Below are 23,618 nucleotides of genomic sequence, written 5' to 3'. Positions count from 1 at the left end.
CTGGACTTGGACTGTGAAGCCAGCCCTGCTCGGGGTCAGAGTTCAGTAGGCAGGCCCTGCCCCAATTCCCTGGACACAGCTTGGGGCTGTAGCCCACCCTCACCAAGTCAGCCGCCCCCCGCCCCAGCCTCCTCCGTTCTGGCACAGACGCCACCCCCTCACCCCACCCCCACCCCCCACCCTCCCGGCAGGCCGAGAGCTGTGACGTGGCGACGCCAGCTTCTCTGAGCTCGCTTGTCCGGCATCTGGCTCCTAACTCTTGACAGACTGGGTAGCCACCCTGTGACCCAAGAGGAGGGGCCACCCCTCCTTGCCCCCCGGTAAAACCTCAAACACCCAGAAGGGAGAACTTTCAGAGTGGTCTTTGTAATAAAATTATTATTCAATCATATAACACAGAGCCAAAGAAAAGATATAAAAATTGGAATGTAGACATTGGATTTGTAGAAAGCGCGGAACGCAGAGACATCCTCCCCCCTGCCCCTCCCCCGCCAGCCGAGGGTTCAGTAAGGCCACAGAGAGGGCACACCCCTCCTAGAGTAAGCGGCTTGTTTGCAGCAAACCCTCAGGCCGTGGGGACCGTGGAAGTGGGGGGGGGGGGGCGGTGCTGGGGTCTGGGGTGGCCTGAGGTGAGGGCTGATATTGAGGCAAGAGGTTTCCAGAAAAAGCAGGATATAAATACACCCTGAGAGGCAGGTGAAGGTCCTCAACCTTGCAAAGACAGACTCGCAGCACAGGTTGTCCTGAAGGCCCTGAAGCAGGAGCAGGCTTGAGGTTGTAAAGGGGAGGAAAGCTCAGGGTGAAGGCACAAGGCTGCCCATCCCGGGGCGCTCAGTCCCAGCCCCACCCACACACCACAGGGGTACCGCCCAGTATAGGCGGGGCCGTGCGGGCATCTGGTTCTGCTCTGCCCTTCCTCCTGAGAGGACACAGGGCTGTGGGCCCCAGTCAGGTGGGGCAGTGATGACAGAGAAAAGGCCCTCTCTTCCAGGGAGGCCTCTTGGCCCTACGTTTGGGCGAAGGACCTTGTTCCAGTAATAAAGACACTGGTTTTTGGTTTATTTAAAAATAGAAAATAGGGGCACCTGGCTGACTCGGTAGAACAGGCAACTCTTACTCTCAGGGTCATGAGTTCAAGCCCCACATTAGGCATGGAGCTTACTTTAAAGAAAGAGAGAGAGAAAGAAGGAAAGGAAGGATGGAAGGAAGGAAGGAAGGAAGGAAGGAAGGAAAAAGAAAAAAGAATAAAGAAAGGAAAGAAAGAAAGGAAAGAAGGAAGGAAGGAAGGAAGGAAGGAAGGAAAAAGAAAAAAGAATAAAGAAAAGAAAGAAAGGAAGGAAGGAAAGAAAGGAAAGAAAGAAAGGAAGGAAGGAAGAAAGGAAAGAAAGAAAAAAAGAAAGGGAAAGAAAGAAGAAAGAAAGGAAAGAAAGAGGAAAGGAAGGAAGAAAGAAAGAAAAGAAAGAAGTGAGAAAGGGAAAAAAGGAAAAGCTGAGCTCCACAGCCAGCGCCCAGTGTCTCAGGGATGGTGTTCAAAGACCAAAAAGTAGCCCCAGCAGGATTTCCTTCTGACCCCAAGCCTTCCTAGTAACACCAGAAGGTCCAGAGGACCTCCCCGAGCCCCTGACCCCTGAGATGTCCCCTGTCACCAGATTTCCAGATGCAAGGCTCGGCAGGGAGAGAGGGATTCTTCCTCCCCAGTGCAGGCGCACAGCACATCGGTATGGTGGGGCCTGGCCTGCTCTCTGCCCTGGGGAGAGGCCAAGACTCCAGAAGGAGATTATTGCTCAGAAGTTGGCCTCAGAAACCCAGTCCGATAGGCGGGGTGGCCACAGTGCCCACCGAAGGCACATGGGATGCTCCTGAGTGGTGCCTGACTAGGGAGCCCTCAGAAGAGAGCACGGTCTTTTCCTCCAAGTCCTGGCAGCTCGAGAGCGGTGGGCAGGTGGAGAGGGCTCTTCAGGGAGACACGGCTGGCCTCTTCCGAACTCGCACCTGGTTGGCGGGCACAAGGCTCCGCTGGGCCTCGCAGAAGTCCAGGAATCTACGCCAGAGAGGGCAACAACGCAGGAGGCGGTGGTCTCCTGCAGCGGTGGGGAGAGGGGAGAGGAGTCCATGGTAGACCCCGGTCCCGCCCCAGTCCTCCCCTCCCCCAGCCAAGCAGCCACCACCCGCACCCCAGGGAGGAGCCCCGCCCCCGCCCCGCCCCCCCCCACCTCGCCCAAGAAGCCACGCCCCCAGGAGGAGCCCCGCCCCAGCCCTCCGCATCCCCAGCCAAGCAGCCACTCCCGCAGGGAGGAGCCCCGCCCCAGCCCTCTCGCCTCAGCCAAGCAGCCACGCCCCCAGGGAGGAACCCCGCCCCCGCCCTCCCCACCCCCAGCCAAGCAGCCACACCCCCAGGGAGGAGCCCCGCCCCAGCCCTCCGCCAGCCAAGCTGTCCCACCGATGAGGCAGAGCCCCTCTTGGGCCCGGGTGATGGCCACGTTCACTTGGTTGGGGTCCACAACAAAGCCCAGGAACTTCTTAAGCCAGCTCTTAGTCGGCCGCTGGTCCAGGTCACTTTCCTGGCACGTGCGGACCGTGCTCACCAGCACGTAGCGCCACTCGCTTCCTGCGCAGTTGGGCAGGCATGCTGAGGCCCCTGTCAGCTGCCGCTGACCATGCTGCTTGCATCCTCCCTCGAGACCCGCTGGCCCACGTGCCCCCTGCCCCAGAGCCACCCTCACCCTGGCTCTTGGAGATGGAGCACACAGTCACTCCAGCGACACCCTCCCGCAGGAGGCTCTTGCCGATCTCCGCAGCCTGAGCGTTGTAGGGAGTGAGAACTGCGATGTCCTTGGGGTCCACTGTCCTGCCCAGGGTCATCTGTTTGGCAATGCGGACCTGAGGGACCAAGAGGGTGTTGTCGAAGCTAACCCTGGGCACCGGAGCCTCACCTGTTGCCTCGGTTCCTCTGCCTCCTCCTCCAGGAAGCCCTCCGTGACCAAGGGGCAGCAGGAAAGTCCTCACCGACACTCACCACCTCTGTTACCTCCTCCAGGTTGGCCTTGGAGTTTTCATTCCCTTCGTCTGTGGACACCAGGAGGCTCTGTTCATGGCCTTGCACGTGGCCAAAAATGACAGGGCAGCTCTCCTTGTCAATGTGGCCTAGGATGCTGGGTGGCCGCCTCAGGCCCTGCCAGGTCTTCAGCTTCCCATTGTAGAACTCCATGGACGGGAAGGTACAGATGCCCTCGTGCTGCAAGGCAGGGCATAAGCCAGAGCAGGTCCCCCGTCCAGCTGTCCTGGGGCCGAGGGCCGGGGTCTCGGGGGGGCCTGCTGTGGCCCCAGGACCAGGCCAGGGTGGACACAGGAGGTAGGGGTGTGGGCAGCAGCACCCGTGGCACCCCTGGCCTCGGGTCACATCTTGGGCGGGAGGGGCAGAGGCTGGGACGGGCTTACCATGCGGTACTGTATGTCCAACATGTAGGCCTCCGTGTGATACCTCTCGAAGAGAGACCGGTCCAGCCCCAGATTTTGCAGCTGCTCGTTCTTGACCACGGGCCGCAGCTGCTTGTGGTCCCCGAGAAGAACCACCTGGAGGGACAGGCAGGTGTGGTCCTGACACCCCCCAGACCCAGAGGTACCCGGCTCCGTGGCCGCGGCCACTCGGCCATGCCTGCGGTGCTGCCCTCTTAGGCGAAAGACCACGCCAGGGACGGCTGCCTGGGGCTTCCAGCTCCCCGCCCACCTCACTCACCTTCTCAGCCTTCGAGAACTTCACCAGCGGGATGAGGGTCTCAGGCTCCGTGGCCATGCCGGCCTCGTCGATAAGGATCTGCCGGACGTTGAGCTTCTTGAGGCCGGCCAGGGCCGCACATGAGCACGTGCACAGGATGACTGTGTGCCGGTCCAGCTCGAACTTCCGTGCCTTCCCCAGGACATTCCTGTACCTGCGTGCGGTCACCGTGTGGTCATCCGGGGACACCGTTTCCCCCTCCCCCCTCCCTCTGCCACCTCCACGGCAGAGGACAGACTCCACGCCCCTAACTGCTTACCAGCCGAGATCCTCCTTGGAAAAGATCTCCCCTTTCTGCAGCCGGGCGTCAAGCGCCCTGATGTCTGGTGCGTAGGGGTTGGAAGCCTGCCGGATCCTGTGGTGCAGGGTGATGCTCCTGGGGTGCGGGGGGACATCCGTGAAGCCCCGCGTTAACCCCTGTCCGAGACAGGACGGTGGGGCCTTTTGCCTCCACCCACAGGCAGACAGCGGAGAGGCCGCACCTGAGCATCGGGTTGGGACTGCCCTCCCGAGGGCTCTTCTTGGGCAGACGCCTGCCGCCCACACCCGGCATCGGGAAGTCCGCAGCCTCTGCCTGCTCACTGTACACTCGAAGGGGCTTCAGCTCCGTTCTCCTGCTCAGGAGCAGTCCTGGGGGCAGCGGGGCATGAGGGACCGTTCCCCGGGGCCAGCACCCCCAGGCAGAGCCCCCACACCACCAGCCCAGCGCACCTGCCAGGACGTCCACCGACTTGTTAGAGGGGCCGCAGTACAAGATGCAGGGGCCCCCCGGCTGCTTCTCCTCACTGGGCGGGGCACAGGCCCCCACCTGCTCCTCGTTTGACTTGTGAAACCAGAACACAATGTGGAAGCCCACCACCGTCTTCCCTGCGCCTGCGGGCAGAGGGCACCATGAACAGGGTCCCCCGGGCCCGCCCCGGGCAGCCGGAAGCAGCACCTCCCCCAGCGTGAGCCCCACCTGGAGGGCCCTGGATCACAGTGAACTGCTTCTTCAGAGCCTCCCTGATGGCCCCATTCTGGCTGGGGTTCAGCGTGTGGCGGCCTCCGGGGAGGTCGAACGTCTGTTTCTCCAGGAGCCTGCCGTAGGTCCCTAAAGAAGGGCCAGGCCTCCCTGAGCAGGAGCCCAGGGCAGGGCTCAGGCACGACGAAGGGACATGGGGGAAGCCGGAGGGACCTACCCCGGCAGAGGGTCTGCTGGCAGTGCAGAGGGATGGGCTGGCCCAGGGCAATGCTGATGACCAGCGGGGACGCGTCCTTCAGCCCACACACGGCTTCTTCCTTGCGGCTGGGGGCAGGTGGCAATGAGGGTGGACACCGGAACCTCCACGGGACTCCCCCTGGGGAGGGGCCGCAGCCCCACCAGCTACGCCCTACCAGCCGAGGGAACCCAGAGTGTTCCCCACCCACCCCACCCACCGGCCTCTCCCTGTGGAGGCCACTCACATGTCAGGAAGCTGCTTGGGCAGCACCTCGACGGTGAATGGGGTGCCAGGCCTCAGCACCTCTTCTGGAACCTTCTCCATGGCCATGTGCTGGATGGAGAAGTGCACCTGCTTGGGGATCTCCTGCCGGTCCGCCTGGCTGTCTCTCAGGTCCCAGTCTTCTGTCAGCCCGTGGGCCACCCACGTGTACGTGTCGGGGTCGATGCTCAGGAAGGGCCCGAGGCTGCTGGGCCCGGAGGACGGGGCGGCCGGGGAGGCTGGCCGGGTCCAGCACCGGGCCCAGCCGGCAGCCCCTCGAGCCGGACGCACAGGTAGCAGTGCCTGAAGCTGAGGTCGATACAGTGCTCGCTGAGGAAGGAGGTTTCCAGGCAGAAGGTGCCCCGCAGCCGCCCCTGCGACGTGCGCTCCCAGGATATGCGCACGTGCTGCAGCGTGACCGAGTCATTCTCCGAGACCGCGCTGGTGGCCGCCTCCAGGGAGCAGAAGGGCCCCCACACGCGGCAGTGCTCGCCCACGTCCGAACACCGGTCCCGTCCCGCCTGGGGCATCTGGCCCGAGAAGCAGTCGCCTGGCCTCTCCACGTGCTCCAGGCAGAGGGTGAGGCCAGGGGCCACAGTCCACAGCTGCAGGGTCGGTGCCAGGAACCCGCGCTGCAGGCTGGCGCCGAGCTGCACCTGCAGCGTGTCCCCCGCGCCCAGCTCCCGGGCCACCTCCACAAAGTGGCCACAGTGGCTCCGCCGCACCCGCCCCAGCTCCCGCCGCTGGGGCTCCGCCGCACCTCGCTCCTGCACCAGGGCGGCCGCCTGGGGCCACCGCTGCTCCTCCACCAGCCGCAGCAGCTGTTGCCACAGGTCGGCGTCCACAGGCCAGGTGTGCGGGTCCAGCAGGGTGCCGGGCGGCGGGGAGCACGGCCTGCCCTCCTGCACCGAGTAGACGCGGCGCCGCCACGAAAGCCGCAGGCCCGGCCGCCTCGCCAGGCAGCAGGGGTGCTCGGCCAGCTGCAGGGCGCGGTAGAAGATAGGGCAGGGGTCGGGCAGGGTCTCGCGGTTGGCCGGGAAGAGCAGCTTGAAGCAGCGGGCGCCCGCCTCCACGTCCACCGCGAAGCCCAGCTTGCTGCGCGACTGGGTCTTGAGCTGTACCGCCAGGTGCAGGCTCCGGGCCCGGCGCTGGTAGCTCTGGGCGCGCCCGTGCCGGTAGCTGAACTCGTGGCACAGGCCGCCAATGTCCCGGGCGGAGTAGGCGGAGCCGCCGTGGCCCAGCGCCAGCAGGATCAGCCGCTGCAGCACCACGTCCAGGTACCTGCGGATGGGGGAGGTGGCCCACGTGTAGCAGTCCACCTGCAGCGCGTAGTGGCCGGCCACCGGCCGGCCGCCCTCGCGGGAGCGGCCGAACGCGGAGCGGCCCAGGGCCTTGCGGAGGTCGAGGCCCACGGGCGCCAGAGGCGGGTGCACGTCGTCCGTGGTGACGAGGTCCGCCAGGCGGTCACCGTCGTGGGCGCGGGCTGCGAGCTGGACGTGCCTCCACAGGGAGGCCAGGAGGTAGAGCCGCGGCGGGGGGGGACCGCAGCCCCCCAGGTGGTGGCGGAGGTGCAGCGACAGGGGCACCAGCTGCCCGTGCTTCTCGCGCAGCGCCGCGAGCTGGCGGTCGCTGGGCGCGGGCTGCCAGCGCAGCGGCGTGACCGTCCGCGTGCGCTCGCTGCTCACCAGGAGCTCGGCCACCAGGCTGTTGAACTGGATCATGTACTCTTTGACCATGACGTGGGCCGCACGGAAGCCCAGCGCGCAGTCCTCGGTCGGCTGCTCGTAGTGGGAGTCCGTCCGCAGGCGGTGCCGGCGCAGCACCCGGGACAGGTGGCACGCGGCCGCGACGCAGGCGTCCACGGAGTCCAGCCGGGCCGGCAGCTCCCGGCCCGCACCCGGGTGCCTCTTGATCGCGCGCTCGGCCTCCTCGTACGACAGCTGGCGGTCAGAGCGGATCACGGAGGGCGCGAAGCGCAGGCTTTTGAGCTGGTCGCTGCCCTTCTCAACGGTGAGGAAGAGGGAGATGGCCAAGCGGTCCTGGCCCGGCAGGAGGCTGAGCACATCCCGGCAGAGGCCGTCGGGCAGCATGGGCACCGGCTCCCGGTCGGGGGCGTAGAACGCGGTGCCCCGCCTGCGGGCCTCCACGTCCAGGGCCCCGTCCCTGGGGACAGAGCTGGCCACGTCAGCGATGTGCACGGCCACCTCGTACCTGGGGCCCAGATCTCGGACGCTGAGGGCGTCGTCCAGGCAGCGGGCGCCCTGGGGGTCCACGGTGAAGGTCAGGAAGCCGCGGCAGTCCTCCCGGCGGCCGGGTGCCCGGTGCTTCTTCGAGGCCCTGCAGGCGGAGGCCGGCTCCGGCGGGGGCTCCCCCAGGCCGTGCTCCAGGCCCAGGACGCGGAGGCCCCGCTCCCAGGTGCTGGCCTCAGGCAGCACCTCCAGGACGATGCCCAGCGGGTAGTAGAAACGCTGCCGCCACAGGACGATGCGCACGCGGAAGAACCGGCTGCTCCGCGCCTCGGCGGTGAGCCGCTCGTGCCCCACGCGCTGCACGCGGCCCTGCAGGACGCGGTGGATGGGCACCCGCAGGGGGTCTTTCAGCTCGGCCACGAAGATCTTCGTCACGGAGCCGTCGATGGGGGTCATGATGCGGGGGTCCCACTCGTCCATGCGGCACACGAACGCCAGCTCCCGGTGCTTCCTCTTCAGCACGCCCACCACGCGGCCCTGCGGCCTCCCCGAGGCGCCTCTGTCTCCGCCCAGGACCTCCACCAGCACCTCGTCCCCGCTGAAGGCCATCCCACAGCGCAAGCGGCCCCTGACCTGGATGGGGCCGGGGTCCACGCCGTCCAGCGGGACGGCCGTTGCCCGCTCAAAGGTCTCCTGCACGAAGGCACAGTGGCGGTACAGCTCGGGCTGCGAGCGGAGAAGTTTCCGCAGCTTGGCCCGCGGCAGGTTCGTGTACCCCCAGGCCTGGTGCGGGGACTCGGACCTGGCCACGGTGTCCAGAAGCCCATCTTCCCGGACGGTCACCGCCACGTTCCGGCCTTCGTCCAGGAGCTCCTGCAGGATGGAGTCATCGGCGTTGAGCTCGCTGTCAGGCCAGAAGTCGGACTCGGAGTCCTCAGGGTCCTCGGGGTCCCTGCCTTCCGTGGCCATGCATCCTGCTCCCGCATCCCCGGGGGCCACGTCGCCCCTCGCTGAGCTCTCTGCTGATGTCGTGTCCTCCACCTCCGTGTCCCCCGCTGCTGGGCGCCCCCCGGCCGCAGACCCCGACGCCGTATCCCCAGCCTCTGCCGCCTGTGTGGCCGTGTCTCCCGCCGCCGTGGTCCCGGACAGGAAGGTACCGCCTTTGGCCACCGCCCCTGGCTGCACCTTTTCCACGGCTGTGCGCGCTGTAGCTGGGCCCTCGGCTGCCCCCTCCTGGGGGACAGTGCCCTGCGCCACAGCTGCCAGCATTGGCTCCGCTCCGAGGGCCCAGTGCCGCCTGTGGACCACGGCCTGCTCGATGTGCCCCAGCGACAGGCCCTCGGGGCAGACGCTGCGATGTTTCACACACTCACAGATGAAGCTCTTCCACAACTTGCTGCAGGCCCCGAAGGAGCAGAGGGCCACGGCGTCCCCCACAGCCACCAGCTGGGACTGGGCACGGGTCATGACGGTGTTGAGCACGCGGGCGTCCGTGAAGAAGCCCAGGGCAGGGGCCTCGGGGCTCCGCAGGCTGTGCGGGCTGTGCACGGTGCTCAGCACCACCACCCGGAACTCGCGCCCTGCGAGGGGGTGCCGTCAGGCCGGGCCGGGCTCGAGGGGGGCCCCCGCCCTGCCCGCCCCGCCCCCAGCACCCAGCACCCAGCACCCACCTGGCAGGACCTCGAAGCTGCCCACGGACACCTGGCCCAAGTCCCTCTTCCTCAGCTCCTGCCTTAGCGCGCTCACCTGGAGACACACGGCCGGAGCAGCAGGCCCGGGTGAGCGCTCTGTGTGCCGTGAGGGTCCCCGGCAAGGGTGGGACACTGGCCCCCGCACCCTGGTGCCCTCGAGCCGCCCGGCCCTGGCACCAATCACATGGTGTCTGGAAGATTAAGTCCACGGCCACCCTCGCAGAGGCTGAGAAGCCCCACCGGGGCGGGGGCGCGCGGGTCCCCCAGACCACACAGGGACCCCCCCCCCCTCCTCTGAGCTGCTCCGACGGGAGTGGGGAAGGGGGGCTGTCCCGGTGGCCGGGGCTTACCTGGGCGCCATGGGACACCACACAGATGTGCCTCTGCTCCCGGCGGCCCCAGCAGTGGGGCCAGGAGGCATAGATCTCCTGCACCTTGGCGATGACCTGGGCAATCTCGGCTGTGTTGAGCCAGGACGTCCTTGACACGTCACGCTCAGGGTTGCCCGCCACGTGGCAGAACGCGAGCGGGTAGTGCTGGGGGTGGCGAGGAACCTTGCCACTGGCGTGGATGGGGCTGCCCTTGGCCACGTAGAAGTGACGCGAGACGAAGCTGAGGATGGCCTCGGTGCTGCGGTAGTTCTGGTGGAAGATGACGCGGCTGCGCCGGGCCACCTCGTGCGCCTCCTGCTGGTAGTGCTGGAAGAGGCGGTACAGCAGCGTGTGCCCGGCCGCCTGGGCCGGGGCCACGCTGAAGAGCTTGGGCGCGACCTGCATGTGGTCGCCGGCCAGCACCACGCGGGTGCGGGGCGTGGCGTAGCGCAGCGGGGTGAGGGCCTCGCACTCCAGCATCTGGGCGGCCTCGTCGATGAGGATGTGCGAGAAGAAGCCGGCAGGCACCCTGAGCTCGCGGGCCTGGGAGGTGGTGGTGATGACGATGCGGTGCCTCTCCAGCTCCGCCCGCGTTGGGAGGCGGAAGGCCCGGCCGTCCTCCGTCAGGCAGCAGTACCGCAGCGTGGCCGCGTCCGTCTGGCTGGGCGGGCGGTCCGTGTACATCACCCGCAGCGGGGTGGCCTCAGGGTGGCCGCTGCTGACGTGGCCATGGAAATGCTCCTCGATGTAGATGTCGGCCGCACTGAGGGGACAAGGGCCCACGGGGCCTCAGCTGCCGTCCGCTAAGACACCTACAGTGAGCCCAGCCCAGCCCGGATGCCAGGAATTCAAGAGAGGCAGACAGACCTGTGTCCTGCCCCCACGGAGCGTAAACGTCAGTGGAGGGGACAGACAGACAGAGAGACAGGGAAGGTCAGAGCCGGACGAGGGGAGACGGCAACGGCACAGAGGGTCTACGTGGTCAGGGAGGGCCTCCTGGGGGGGGGGGCGGTGAAAGAGTTGGCCGTGCAGAGAGGCAGAGAAGGGAACAGCCGGGCCACTGCCCGAGGCAGCCCAGGGTGGCCAGAGGCTGCGGCTGGCCCTGAGCTCAGCTCCCAGTTGGCTGTCAGTGGGCGAGCAGTAAGGTTGGGCGTGGCTGGAAGGGGCCCTGAGGCCAGCGCGTCCTGGGGACGCGTCACAGCTCTGGGGCATCTCAGAGACCCAGGGACCCCCAGGCCCACCCCGGGAGGAGTGGTGGGGGGGAGGGCTCTGCCCAAGCAGCAGGAAGTGTTGGGAGCTAAGAAAACCATACTGACCGCGGGAGACAATCACAGCTGAGACAAGAGTCTGTGTTTCTCTGAAAGACCACAGCAGAGCCCCCCTCTCCCCGGGGAAGTGCCAGATGGGCCATGCCGGACCCCCCACCCGCTGCTCTCTCTGGCTCGGGGCCTTTGTGGAGGCACCCGCCCCTCCCCCAAACAGCAGACCCTGACCCCCGGGGCACCCTGTGCTGGGCCTGAAGCACAAACGTCCCCTGTCCCTTTCGGCCCAGGACCAGTCAGCTATCAGGGAGAGTCCCAGGGATCGGAGTGACCCTGATGTAGCCCAAGGGCTGCACCGTGCTCCCCCCCCCCCCGCCCCCCTCCCCCCAGCATGCGCAGAGCAGCCAGAGGAGGAAGCTCCGCCAGGCAATCCCGGCAGGTCTCCTCCGGAACCAGCTGCCCGGACCTCCAGGGAACCTGAGAACCCGGGCTCCCCTTCTCCTGCAGCGACACCCCCACAGCGGTGCCCTCGCCCCAGCCCAGGAAGCAGGTGGCGGGCAGGTCCCAGGGGAGGCTCCGGGCTCACCTGTTGGTGTGCGTGCAGATGAGCACCTTGGTGTGCGGCTGCCGGATGACCTCCAGGGAGGCCATGGCCAGCGTGTAGGTCTTGCCGGTGCCGAAAGGGCCGTAGAGCAGCAGCGGGGCGACGGGCCGCACGCCCCTGGGGCTGCTGCCCGCGATGAACGCCACCGCCAACTTCTGCTTCTGGTTGCCGCGCAGCACGGGCAGGGCGGGCAGGGGGCGCGGCAGCTCACAGGCCGGCAGGTGGGGCAGCACCAGGCGCTCCTCGGGCAGCGCGTCCACCGCCTGGTGCCAGAAGCGGAAGGTCAGCGGGTCGGCCTGGAACTGCACCTCCAGGACGGGGCTGGTGTCGGGCTGCAGACCCAGGGCCGCGCAGCAGCGGGCCGGCAGCAGCAGCCACAGCGCCCTCTCCGAGCCGGCCTGGGCCTCCAGCCGCGCTTCGAACACCGTGTCGTCAGGGGCGGGCACGGGGGCCACCAGGGCGGTGCGGACCGCCCGGCTCAGCAGAAAGCCCTGGTCTGTGTCTGGCGTCAGAGGGGAGGGCGTGGGCACCTCGGCGTAGAGGGCCCCCGGCGGCGGGAAGACCATGCCCAGGGCCGGCGTCTCCAGTACTGTCCTCAGGGGCACCGGGCCCCGGAAGTTCAGCCTGGCGGGCAGGACAGGGGTCAGCCGGCCGGGGCCACGGCTCTGCGGCCGACGCCCCGGCGCCACCGCCCGCCCGCCCGCCCGCCCGCCGGCCCACACTCACTTGGCCACCAGCTCCTGCCGAACGGCTTCCTCCTCGTAGAGAAACTGGTGCATCCTCTGCCGGTAGTTGGTGCAGGAGATGGGACCCGGGGCCAGGCCGCCGGGGCTGAAGTCGAGGGCCAGGTCAGGCACCTTGTACTTGGCCAGCAGGGCCACCTGCTCGGCGGTCCGCTCCACGCCAGGCACCACGTGGCGGCTGCCGCCGTGCCAGCGCTGCAGCGCCTCGGGGCGGCCGCGTGCCGGCTCCCCCGGGAGCCCCGGGCCCTGCGTCTGGCCCAGCCGCAGCACCAGCTTCCGCAGCAGCGCCGGCCTGCGGCCAAAGTCGAAGACCACCCACTGCTCGAAGGAGCCGAAGGAGGTGCTCTGCACGCGCACCTCCACCTGGAACCTGGCCGGCGAGGCCGCCGGCACGCGGAAGCGCTCGCCCCGTGCGTAGAGCCGGCCCGGCGGGAGGCAGGGCGCCACCAGCGAGAAGTCTGCTCCCAGCTCCTGCTTGAGCAGCGCCACGTGCAGCAGGGGCTCCTGGGGGAGGGACTCGATGGCAAGGTGGCCCCTGGACCCCACCCGGCGGTCAGAGACCAGAGTCCACCCTGCTGTGCTCCCAGAGGGGTGCTCGGCCCGTCCGAACCTCGGGGTTCGCCTCTGCAAGTGGGTCACCGAGCTGGCCCAGGCGGCCCCCACGGACGCCGAGCAAGGTAACGGTGCAGCACGGGATGCTCAGGGCGCAGGTGGTAACCGGCCCGGTCCTCGTCCTCTGTGCCGGACACCCCACCAAAAAACCCTCACGGGGCTCGGCCCGAGCGGCTGAGGCTCGTGCTCTGGATCACAGACACGGGCGAGATGTCCGAGGCGGCAGCTCAGACCCCAAACCCCGACCCCTCACCTCAGAGCGGACGTCGAACATCCAGCTGTGCTGCGTTTTCTTCTCGTGGGCCTGATGCACCAAGGGCTGGCTGCAGGTGATGAACACGCCGTCCACGGCCCCGGCCAGCTGCACGGAGAAGCCCGGCTGTGGGCAGGTCGTTCTGGCCCCAACGAGCCCCACCCGCTCACGAGGCCCCACTTACCACGAGGACCTCACTGCTGCTGTGCTGGTACTCGGCTAGCAGCCGCGCCTGGTAAGGCACCAGCCCCTCCTGCCACGCGGCCTGCTCCCGCAGCTCCACGTTCTGTGCCCGCTGGATCCACTCCTGCAGCTCCTCGTCCGAATGCGCCTTGGTGCAGATGTCCCCGTACTCACAGAGGTCGGATCTGGGGAAGGGGAGGTCGGCAAGCAGAGGGGTGTGAGCCCTGGCCGCCAGATCCTGGCCTGGAGGTGGGGGAGGGGCACCTGGGGGCAGGGCTGGGGGAGGAACGGGGACCTCCTCCATCCCGTGCCCACGAGAAGAGGCCTGAATGGACCCGCCTTAGCCACGCCTCAGAGGCCGGGGTGGGGGTCAGCGGGTAGGGAACACAGAGGGGACAGGAACCCCCCGGTTTCTGTCAAAGGCGGGTTCGTCCCCTACCGCACGCTCCTTACTTCGGGCAGAGCTCAAACTCGGAGAGCCCGGCAGGCGGGCTGCGGTGTTTCCAGGGCACGGCCGGGTCCAAGGCCACCATCCACGCGTGCTCCAGGGAGGAGCAGTGGTTCTCAAAGGCCTCCTGGGAGCAGCAGGTGACCAGGCAGGCGCGGCAGTACAGCTTGGCTCCGGGGGGCTGGCGGTGGGGAGCCGTGTGCTCCTCCCCGCCGGGGCCGGGGGTCGAGAGCAGGTCCCGCCTCTGGAGCCCGTCCAGCTGCTCTGCCTCCCACACGGCCATCTCCACGGCGCTGTGTGCGTACTGGCAGCGGGCCGCCCCGTGCCGGCAGGGCCGCCCGCGCCCCACGAACCTGCAGTAGGCCAGGGGCTGGCCGTACTGGGGCTGCGGCCGCACCTCCACGACCTGCTGCCTGCGGCGGCCCTCGGTGCTCACGTGGCTCAGGAGCGAAGGGCAGGCTCCGTGCTGGGGGCACCGCCCCTGGGGGTCCACGGGGCAGAGGCGTGGCGGGCAGCCTTGGAAGCAGTGGGCACAGAGCAGCTGGAAGCGGCCGCCGTACTCGGCACGGATGGCGTCGGCCGGGCTGCGCGGGTCGCCCTGGGCCCCGCTGCCCTGCAGCTCGCACTTGAGCCACAGGCGCCGGACGTCGTGCTCGCGCTCGAAGGTCCAGACCAGCGCCTCCTCCGGGCTCCGGGCAAACGTGCACTGGTGGTGGTGGCGCCGGCAGCCCAGCCCCGGGCTGTAGTAGCGGCACACTTCGTAGCGGGCAGGCCGCGGGAAGCTGGGCCGGCGGTCCACCTTGCGCCAGACGTGCTTCTTGGTGGCTCGCTTGAAGCGGGCCAGCAGGACCTCGTGGCGACAGCTGTGCTCTACCCTGCGCAGGAGGTAGGTGCTCTCGTTGAGCCGCTGAGTGCACCGGGAGCAGCCCAGACACAGGTCCAGCTGGGCGCACAGCCTGGCCAGGGACAGCTCCTTGGCGGCCGCCGAGCCGCTGGGTGGTGGGCCGGGCCCTGGGGACGCCATCTCCGGCCTGGCTCTGTGGGGTGGCGTCCGAGGCTCACGGGTTCAGCCGGCGGTCTGGGGCTGTTCGCTCACGAGGAGGAGTCTGGAACGGGAGCAGCAGGGAGCAAGGTCGGGTCCCGAGGCCAGGAGGTCCGCATGCGCCCAGGTGGGGGCTCAGACACACTCTGCCTCTCGGTCAGGCAGGGGCAGAGGAAACAGAAGCAGGGAGAACCCCGTCCCCCAGATGGGAGGAGAGGGCTGGTAGGTCCAAGGAGCTGGGCCCCATTGACCTTGACCCAACCAAGACCCCTCCCCTGCTGAAAGGTCTCTGGGCCCCGCTCAAAAGGAGCCAGCTGGCTGGCCAGTGGGAGGGAGGTTGCCCCGGCGACAGGAGCCCTGCAGGCTGGCAGAGGCTCTGGAGGCCCCTGGAGGCTTGGGGCTCCCCGGCAGCCTCCCGCTAGGGCCCTTGTATTGAAACGCTCGCTCCCGGAGCACTGACTCATCTGAACACAGCACCTCCCTGTTCTGTGAGATGGTGCACCCTGCACCTGCCTACGAGGGGAGACTGGGCTCCTCCCCGTGGGGGCAGGGGCGGAGGCAGGCGGAACCTTTCAGAGGCCGGCCCTGCCAGACAGGACGGGACAGGACGGCACATTTTCCTCCCAGAGGAAACAGGGATGCCCAGGATCTAGAACTTTCACAGGAAACTTTGAGGACAACACAAAGACGTTTTAAAAGGAAATGATTGCAGCCCCAGCCTTGAGCGGGAGAACCCACCCCACTCCAAAGTGAGTCTTGCGTCCACCTCCAGAGGGACCAGGGTGAGAACCCAGAGCCAGGTGGATATTCAGAAATAGGAGGACCTAAAGGGGTCCGGACTTGGGGTCCAGAGATCACGGCCCCTCCCCAGGCGGCCAGTGTCGCGGCTTCTCGGGGCTGGGGGCTCAGAGGTAGCTTCTGGGTCCCCCCACCACCTCACCACCCCAGCACCCCCTCGGGCGGGGTGCGGCCTCCCCTCCTCTCCCTCTCGCACGGGGATCCCACAAAAGCCGGAGCCTGGAGGGCACTGGGCAGCCGCCACCTGGCGGGGGAAACCCCAGGCCCGGCCCCCAGCCCCCTGTTCACCCTCCCGGCCCCCCGCTCACCCTCCGCGATCCTGTCTTCCCCGCAGCCCGGTGCACCGTCCCCGCCCCGCCAAGCGATCACTTTCGATTCTGCCCCCAGGGTGACTCAAAGCGCTGACGCCCCATCGCGGAAATTACCTCACCGCCCCCCACCCCGCCCCCGGCACCGCCCTCAAGTGACAGCTCGTCTCCCCGCCCCCGGTGAGGCCCCGGAGCGGCTGCGACCCCCGCCTCGCGTCCCGGTGTCCGGAGCGCACAGACCCGCCCACCCGCGCGGCGCCTGGGGCTGGGGAGGATGGGATCCTCTGAGGTTGGCAAGCCGTCCCCTGGGGCGGGGAGCGGGCGGGCGGGTGGAGAAAACCAGAAAACGAGAAATCAGAGCAAAGGGGGAAGGTGGTCCCAAGAACCCCGGGTGGGTGGCCGCTGACTGACCCCGGCAGCAGAGACCTGAGCCACAGCGCACCTGCAGGGAGAGGGCTGAGGGCTGGGGCAGTGACCCTTTCCTAAAGGGCTCCATCCAGTCTAGGTTAGAGGGGACCTGCCTTCTTACCTGGCGATGACTCTGGAGTTCTCTCCAGCCCCTTAAAATACTCAGGACATGTTTGGCCCATGCCAGCACCAGGACCGAGGGAGAGCTTCCCCCTTCTAGACGCAGGAAGCGTCAGGAGAATTTTGCAGCTTAATCGCATTTGACCCCGCAACTTTCCCTTGAGGGAGACAGGTCTCCCTTGAGGAAACAGGCACCGTGGTCACTGGCTGAGGTTCAGCAGCTAGCAGCTAGCAAAGCACCCGATCCCCCCACCATTACCTGACGTGACCCCAAGGACCCTTGCTTCCTGGATTCATATCCCTGTAGAGTCTCCTTGAACAATGAAGAGAGCTAAACCATGGCAGCAGTGTGACGACTGAGGCCGCGTCACAGTACACAGTGCTTCCTCCCCGCTCTCAGGCCGACTGTGGGGGAAGCCAGCCTCCACGGCGGGGGGGCACTCAAGCAGCGGCCTGTGGAGAGTCCCATGCCAAGAAGGACGGAGGCCTCCCGCCCAACCCGGACCGGTAGTTGGGAACTGTGTGAGTCACCCTGCGAGGAGACCCTCCAGGTGAGTGCAGCCTCGTGAGAGCCCCCACGCGTGAGCCACCAGCTAAGCCACTTCCAGCCATGAGCTAACCGACGTTTAATGTTGTTTTAGGTCACGAGGCCTGGGGGTGATCCCTCACACAGCAATGGGGACCCGATACAGCAATATTGTTCCTCAGTGAAACCCACCTCTATGGAGCCAAGGTCAACGTCGTGTTGGGAGCGGCCAGTCAGGAAGTCGGCCGGCTGCACCATTAGCAATCACACCAGAAGACTTGAGATACACAAGCGTCAAGTCAGAGGACAAAATAGAGGAGATATTCCATAAGCAATGGCAACAAAAGGCCCAGGGATGAGCTTAACAAGAAATATGCAGGAAAACTGAAACGTTCCCAACAGACACCGTAGAAACTGGGCCAGAATACCACATTCTTGGATGAGGGACTTAACATCGCATAAAGACATTAATCCTTCCTAAACTTATGTATGGATTTAATACCATCTCAGTAAACATACAAGGAAGAATCAGGGGTAGACGTGCTCGTTTTAACTCATTAAGGAAAGCATAACACAAACAAGCAAGAAGAGGAGGGAGGATTATGCCAAAGAAGGAGTCACAAAAACTGAAGAAGGGAAAGAGTCCCAAACTCATGTTACAAGCCCACACTCACCCTGGTACCAAAGCCGGATGGATACCACAATGAAAGAAAATCAAAGACCAATTGTCCTGATGAACATAGATGCAGACATTCTCACCAAAATATCAGCAAACCAAACTCAACAGCACATTAAAAGGATCATCCACCATGACCAAGCGGGATTTATCCCTGGGACGCAAGATGGTTCAACATCAGCAAATCAACAAAAGTGATACATCACATTCACAGAAGGAAGGATAAAAATCGTATGGTCGTCTCAGTAGATGCTTCTCTGCATGTGACACAACACTGCATCCTTTCATGATAAAAATGCTCAACAAACCGGGAATGGGAGGAATGTTCCTGGCATAACGAACACCATATGTGACAAGCCCACAGCTAACATCCTACTCAATGGTGAAAAGTTAAAAGCCTTTTTTCTAAGATCAGGACCAAGACAGGGATGCCTTCCGTCACCGTTTCTAGCCAACATAGCACTGGAAGTCCTAGGCACAGCAATTAGAGAAGAAAGAGAGATAAAAGGCATCCATATCAGAAAGGAAGAAGTAAAATCATATCTGTTTGCAGATGACATGATATTATATATAAAAAATCCGAAAGACTCCACTAAAAAAAACTGCTAGCACTAATAAATTAATTCAGTGAAGTTGCAGGATACAAAATCAACATACAGAAATCAGTTGTATTTCTGTACACTAACAACAAACTATCTGAACAAGAAATAAAGCAATCTCATTTACAATAGCATCAAATATAACGAAATATTTAGGAATACATTTCACGAAGGAGGTGAAAGGCCTGTACGCTGAAAACAGTAAGACACAGATAAAGAAATTGAAGAAGACACACACAAAAAATGGAAAGATATTCCATGCTCATGGATTTGAAGAAATGATGTCCTGAAAATGTCCATACTACCCAAACCGATCTACAGATCCGATGTAATCCCAATCAAAATTTCAATGGCATTTTTCATAGAAATAGAAAAAAACTATCCTAAAATTTATTTGGGACCACAGAAGACCCCAAATAGCCAAAATAACCCTGGGAAAAAAGAGTAAAGCTGGAGGCATCACACTTCTTGATTTCAAGCTCTAAACACAAAGCTATAGTAATCAAAACAGTATGGTACTGGCAGAAATAAGGCACACGGGCCAGAGAAACAGAACAGAGAGCCCACACGTAAACCCACACATACACGGTCAACTAACTTTTTATAAGCGTTCCAAGAACACACAATGGGGATAGGCGCAGTCTCTTCACCAGATGGTGCTGGGAAAACCAGATGTCCACATGCAGAAGAATGACACTGGTTCCCTATCTTACACCACTCACAAAAAATAACTCAAAGTGGATCAAAGACTTAAATGTAAGACCTAAAACCACAAAATTACTAGAAAAAGAAAACAGGGAGAAAGATCCTTGATATTTGTCTTGACAACGATTTCTTGGATATGACCCTGAAAGCACGGGCAGGGAGCACTAAACACACAAGTGGGGTCACATCAGACTAAAGAGCTTCTGTTCCACGAGGGCACTATCAGCACATTGAAAAGGCAACGTACAGAATGCAAAAAATATCCACAAACCATACATCCGATGAGCGGCTAATATCCAAAATTTGTAAGCAGCACATACAACTCAATAGCAAAAATAAAGAAATAATCAAATTTAAAAATGGGCAGAGGACCTGAATAGACATTTTTGCAAAGATGACATACAAATGAGCACCAGACACATGAAAAGATGCTCAGCATCACTCACCGTCAGGGAAAACACAGATCAAAAGCACCAGGAGACACCTCACACCTGTTGGGATGGCGAATACCAAAAAGACAAGAGATAACAGGCGTCGGTTAGTGAGCATGTGGAGAGAAGGGAACCCCGCGCACTGTTGGTGGGAATGTAAACTGGTGCGGCCGCGATGGAAAACAGCATGGAGGTTCCTCAAAAAATTAAAAATAGAACTACCGTCTGATCCGGTGATTTCTGGGTATAAATCGGGAGGAAATGAAATGAGGGTCTCCGAGAGCCATGTGCACTCACGTGCTCCCTGCAGCACTGTTCACAATGGCCAAGACACGGAAACAACCTCAGCGTCTGTAATCAGATAAGTGGGTGGAGAAGACATTAATTGAAAACGAGTAAGAGGATACTAGCCCTACCAGACATGAAAACATGCTGTAAAGCCACTAGGAGTGTATTCCGGGAGTGCAAGCGGGCAAGCGGCTCAAGGCGGCAGAACAGAGTCGGGAACACGACTGACTTGCGCACAGGCTTCCATACACGATGGAAGGCGGTGTGTCGGGTCCCCAGGAAAGGAGGTTCCCCTCCACCCAGGTTCTGTTAGAACTGCTGGATTTCTAACCATTCTGTTAGGACAACTGTTGAGCATCTTGAAACAAAAATAGGGCAGGGGGATTCTCTACCCAAGACCTTACACCACAAATAAAACAGCAAGTGGACCAAAGATTTAAACAGGAAAAACAAAAACAACAACAACAACAACAAAAAAACAGCCATAAAGTCACTAGAAGAAGCCGAGGAAGAATGTGTTTATTTGTTAGTAGTCTTGTGGTGGGAAGGCCTTTCTCAGGAAAACCAACCCAAGCAGCCGGTGCTCCCGTCTCCTCCCACGTGGTTCATTGACTTCTAGTTGATGGTTTGAAATCGGCCATGGAAATCAGCAAATGCTTTTTTTTTCCTTCTCAGAGAACCAGTAGTTAACCATCTACCAATGCACCATTAACACATTCAACCACAAAAAAAAAAAAAAGGGAAAACAAGAGTCAACATCCAAACACAAACTGACAAAGAATTATACTTCATATCACAGCTAAGAGCTCTAAATGTAACGAAACCTCCTTTTGAGGAAATGCAAGTTCCAACTATATAATATTTTCCACCTCTCCATCAGCAAGGTCCCCAGACATGGCACTGGCGGGGAGGGGGTGTCAGAACTGGAACCACAGTGGCAATCGGGCAGCACCGGGCCAGAAGCGCCAGGACACATCCGTCCAAAGGCTGACGGACGCACGTATGCAGAACCAAGTCTACACACGGCGTCTGTGGCAGCCTCCTGTCTAATCACAGTGGCCGAGGGCGCCCCGGTGCGCGTCATCACCAGCATCCCGTCCCTTGTGCCACCAACTACTCTGAGGCCATAAAAGAGGAGGCATCTCAAATGTCGTGAAATGCAGTTTTTTCCAAGATACTTTGTTAGAGAAGAAAATTGAGGTGTACCACAACGCACCTTGGGTTTTTAAGAAAAGAATTAAAAACTATATAAAGTTCAAAAGTCAGTTACAGAAATCAGAAGTAAACTGCATGGCCAGGAGAGGAGGGAGACTTAGGTTTTTCCTTTACTTTTTTGGACATTGGAGTTTGGATTCAGTGCGCATATTCCTTAAGCAAATACAAAGGCAGAGTGTGAAAGGCACCACATTGGGTACTGAATCGTGGGCTCTTGCGAAGTAACCATCCTCTCTGGTCACTCACATGCCGGGATGACAGCCTCTCCCCTTCCGGCCCTGCAGACCATCCAGATGTCGATGGTGCCAATTTCATCTCCAAAACCCAGACCCACACAGCAAGCCCCAGCCTCTTCCCCTGCACGTCAGGCAGGCCTGTCACACTGCACTAGGCCCACACTTTCCCCTGCTCCTCCAAAAGCCTCCCGGGTTTAAGAAATGAGCACCCCAAACTCCCAGGTGCCCGGGCGCCCTGGACCCCTCCTCCCACTCCACCTCCAGCCATCAGCCAATGCTGCAGCTCCAAACCCAAGCCGCCCCAGAAAGCGTCGACGCCTACAGCAGCCTCCTGGCTCCCAGGTCCCCGCTACCAACATAGCATACCTTCCGACACTCTGCTCCGCTCCGCCAACCAGTAAATGCAGCGAGACGAGTTCGGAAACGGATGATGTTTGCAACCTTGACAGTGACAACCGAAACAGATATTCATATTGTCTCCAAGTGTCTCCCCTGGGATGCCTTATAGTTACAGTGGAGAGCCCTCTCCTGCCCTTGGGACCAGGCACAGCAGGCGCCGGGCGCCACGCAGGAAGGGACACCGCCCCCTCCTGTGGTTCCAGCCCCAAACGCAAAACCTCACGCCAATCACAAGGAAACGTCACAGACAAAATGCCTCCTCAGAAGCGTCCAGGCCGTGAGAGACCAGGAAGAGCTGGCCGTTCAAAGAACCCATATCCGTACCTATGGAATTATGAGACGGTTAACAAAATGTGAATGTGGGCTGAGAACCAGCGATGTGTAAGTTTCCTGGTTTAATGATTGACAAAGTACGTGTTCTTAGGAAACAGGTGCTAAGGGGCGGGGGTAAAGGGCATCATGTCTGCAACTCACCTGCAGACAGCTCAGAAATCACCGTGTATTTATATAGTAAACCAAATGGGACAGGATGTCAGAAACTGGTGAATCTAGATGAAGAGTGTATACAAGTCCTTTGCACTATGTTTGCAACTTGAGTGTAAGTTTGTTTGAAATTATATCCAATTAAAAGGTAAAAGCCTCCACCCAACACCTCCCCCCGTTAAGCAGCCGTCCCTCATCCAGCATGTTTCCTGGTGGACGTAGCCTGGCCCTCGCCTCCTGTGGCCCTCCTCCATCACCAGAGCCGCTGGGAAAGCCCCCAGATAACCCTGCCGGCATCACTTGGGAGTGAGGGGCTCGCAGGCCTCGGGGCCAGGCCTCAGTTCACCTGCCTGGTCCTCAGCTACCCCTAGCAGTCTCCGTTTAAGAGCCACCCAGAGAGAAATTTAATACCCAGGTACAGTCCCCCAAGGACCCTCCCAGGGACTCACCCAGGGGTCCCACCCAGAAGGTCACACCCTGGCCTGGGAGCAAGAAGGCGATTGAGTCTACCAACTGGAGGGTCCCAGTTTACCCTGGGGGTGGGGAGGGGACGGCCTGGAGGGCCTCCTAGCACCATCCTTCCCTGGGGAGCCTTGGGATGAAGGCCTCTGGGGGCTGCATCCCACCAGACCCAAGGGCCGGTTGTCCCAGCTGCACTCCCCACCCCGACCTACAACGGCTCTGCACCACTGTCTGTGCACCCCCACCCCACACTCAGAACCCTTCCTGGAGCCCCCCAGGCCAGGCCTTGAGCCCCAGGAGAGTGAGCTTTGTGTTGCTGATGAGATGGTCACTGTGAATATTTAGGACCATCTCACCAGGAAGGTTGAGGACAATCCCCAAATCTCCCTTTTGTGCCCCCAGGAAAGCGGAGGCCTCGCTGGGGGTGGGGCCACCCTATCCTCTAAGGTGACACGCTGGGGGCAGGTGGAGGATGTGTCTGCACTCCCAACAAAGGGAGGAGCTGCCCCTGATGGGAACTGGTGCCCTGGAGGCAGACCCAGGCAGACCCCAAGCCTCCCACCAGCGCCTGACCTCTCCCCCCACCCCAGGGGCTGGAAGCCTGGTGTGCTGTCGGGTGGGCTGTACCCGCCTTGACCCCCAACCCACTGGGGGAAGAGAGGGAAGCTGAGGCTCCGTGCACCGGCCCCAGCCGAGCAGGCTGCAGGATGGGAGCAAGGTCCTCGGAGGCCAGAGCCCCGGGTCTCCTCCGAGGAAACACAGACGTGGCCAGAGACTCGAGTCCACACTCCCGACCTCTGGGCGTCATTCCTCAGCATGCAGCCAGCCTGCCCTGTTGCCTCCCAGGTGAGGTCCAGTCCCCAGCTACCCCATGGCCTGCAGGACCAGGGGTGGTCACAGGGGTTGGTCGAGTAAAGAGAAAGTTCATGACGATGAACGCACACTGCGTGGCAGGCACCGGGCAGGCGGGGGCGACAGGGGAATTTTCCCTGCAATCCAGAACAGGCGGGACGCTGGCCACGTGGCTGTAAGTGTCCAGAGAGCCACGGGATGGGTGCAGCCGGCAGGCATCCGGGACTGACCCGCACCCGGTCTTCTCAAAAGGGCACCGAAGCAGGGAAAGGGTGGCTTTCCAGCCACTGGTGCCGGGACAACAGGTGGTTGAGGAAGGAATGGACCCCAGCCCTACCTCACATCACACGAACTAAGAGCATGGGCCATCTAAATGTCAAGGCTAACGTGTGAGGCTTCTGTAAGAAAACAGAACAAATCATCACAGCCTTGGGGTAGGCAAATATTTCTTTCAAAGGACATGAGAAGCACTCACATAA

At 62.3% G+C, this 23,618-nt stretch overlaps 1 protein-coding gene across 1 annotated transcript; it reads right to left on the bottom strand.

Moving 5' to 3' along the window:
• Positions 1-1,419: 1,419 nt before the first annotated feature.
• Positions 1,420-15,805, bottom strand: HELZ2 (helicase with zinc finger 2). Its single transcript, XM_042930425.1, is given in 21 exon segments — positions 1,420-2,081; positions 2,441-2,608; positions 2,724-2,880; positions 3,017-3,235; positions 3,439-3,573; positions 3,737-3,929; positions 4,035-4,151; positions 4,258-4,405; positions 4,487-4,648; positions 4,734-4,865; positions 4,954-5,060; positions 5,219-5,451; positions 5,454-9,004; positions 9,095-9,170; positions 9,466-10,249; positions 11,335-11,976; positions 12,079-12,599; positions 12,961-13,068; positions 13,145-13,328; positions 13,597-14,697; positions 15,740-15,805. Coding segments are annotated over 20 exon segments (8,781 nt in total). The 5' UTR covers positions 14,616-14,697; positions 15,740-15,805; the 3' UTR covers positions 1,420-1,956.
• Positions 15,806-23,618: the final 7,813 nt, after the last annotated feature.

This window comes from Panthera leo, chromosome A3 (genome assembly GCF_018350215.1).
Source record: "Panthera leo isolate Ple1 chromosome A3, P.leo_Ple1_pat1.1, whole genome shotgun sequence".
In the NCBI taxonomy this organism is placed as follows: Eukaryota; Metazoa; Chordata; class Mammalia; order Carnivora; family Felidae; genus Panthera; species Panthera leo.
Note: the sequence above shows the minus strand (reverse complement) of the source record. Positions and strands in the feature narration are given on the sequence as shown.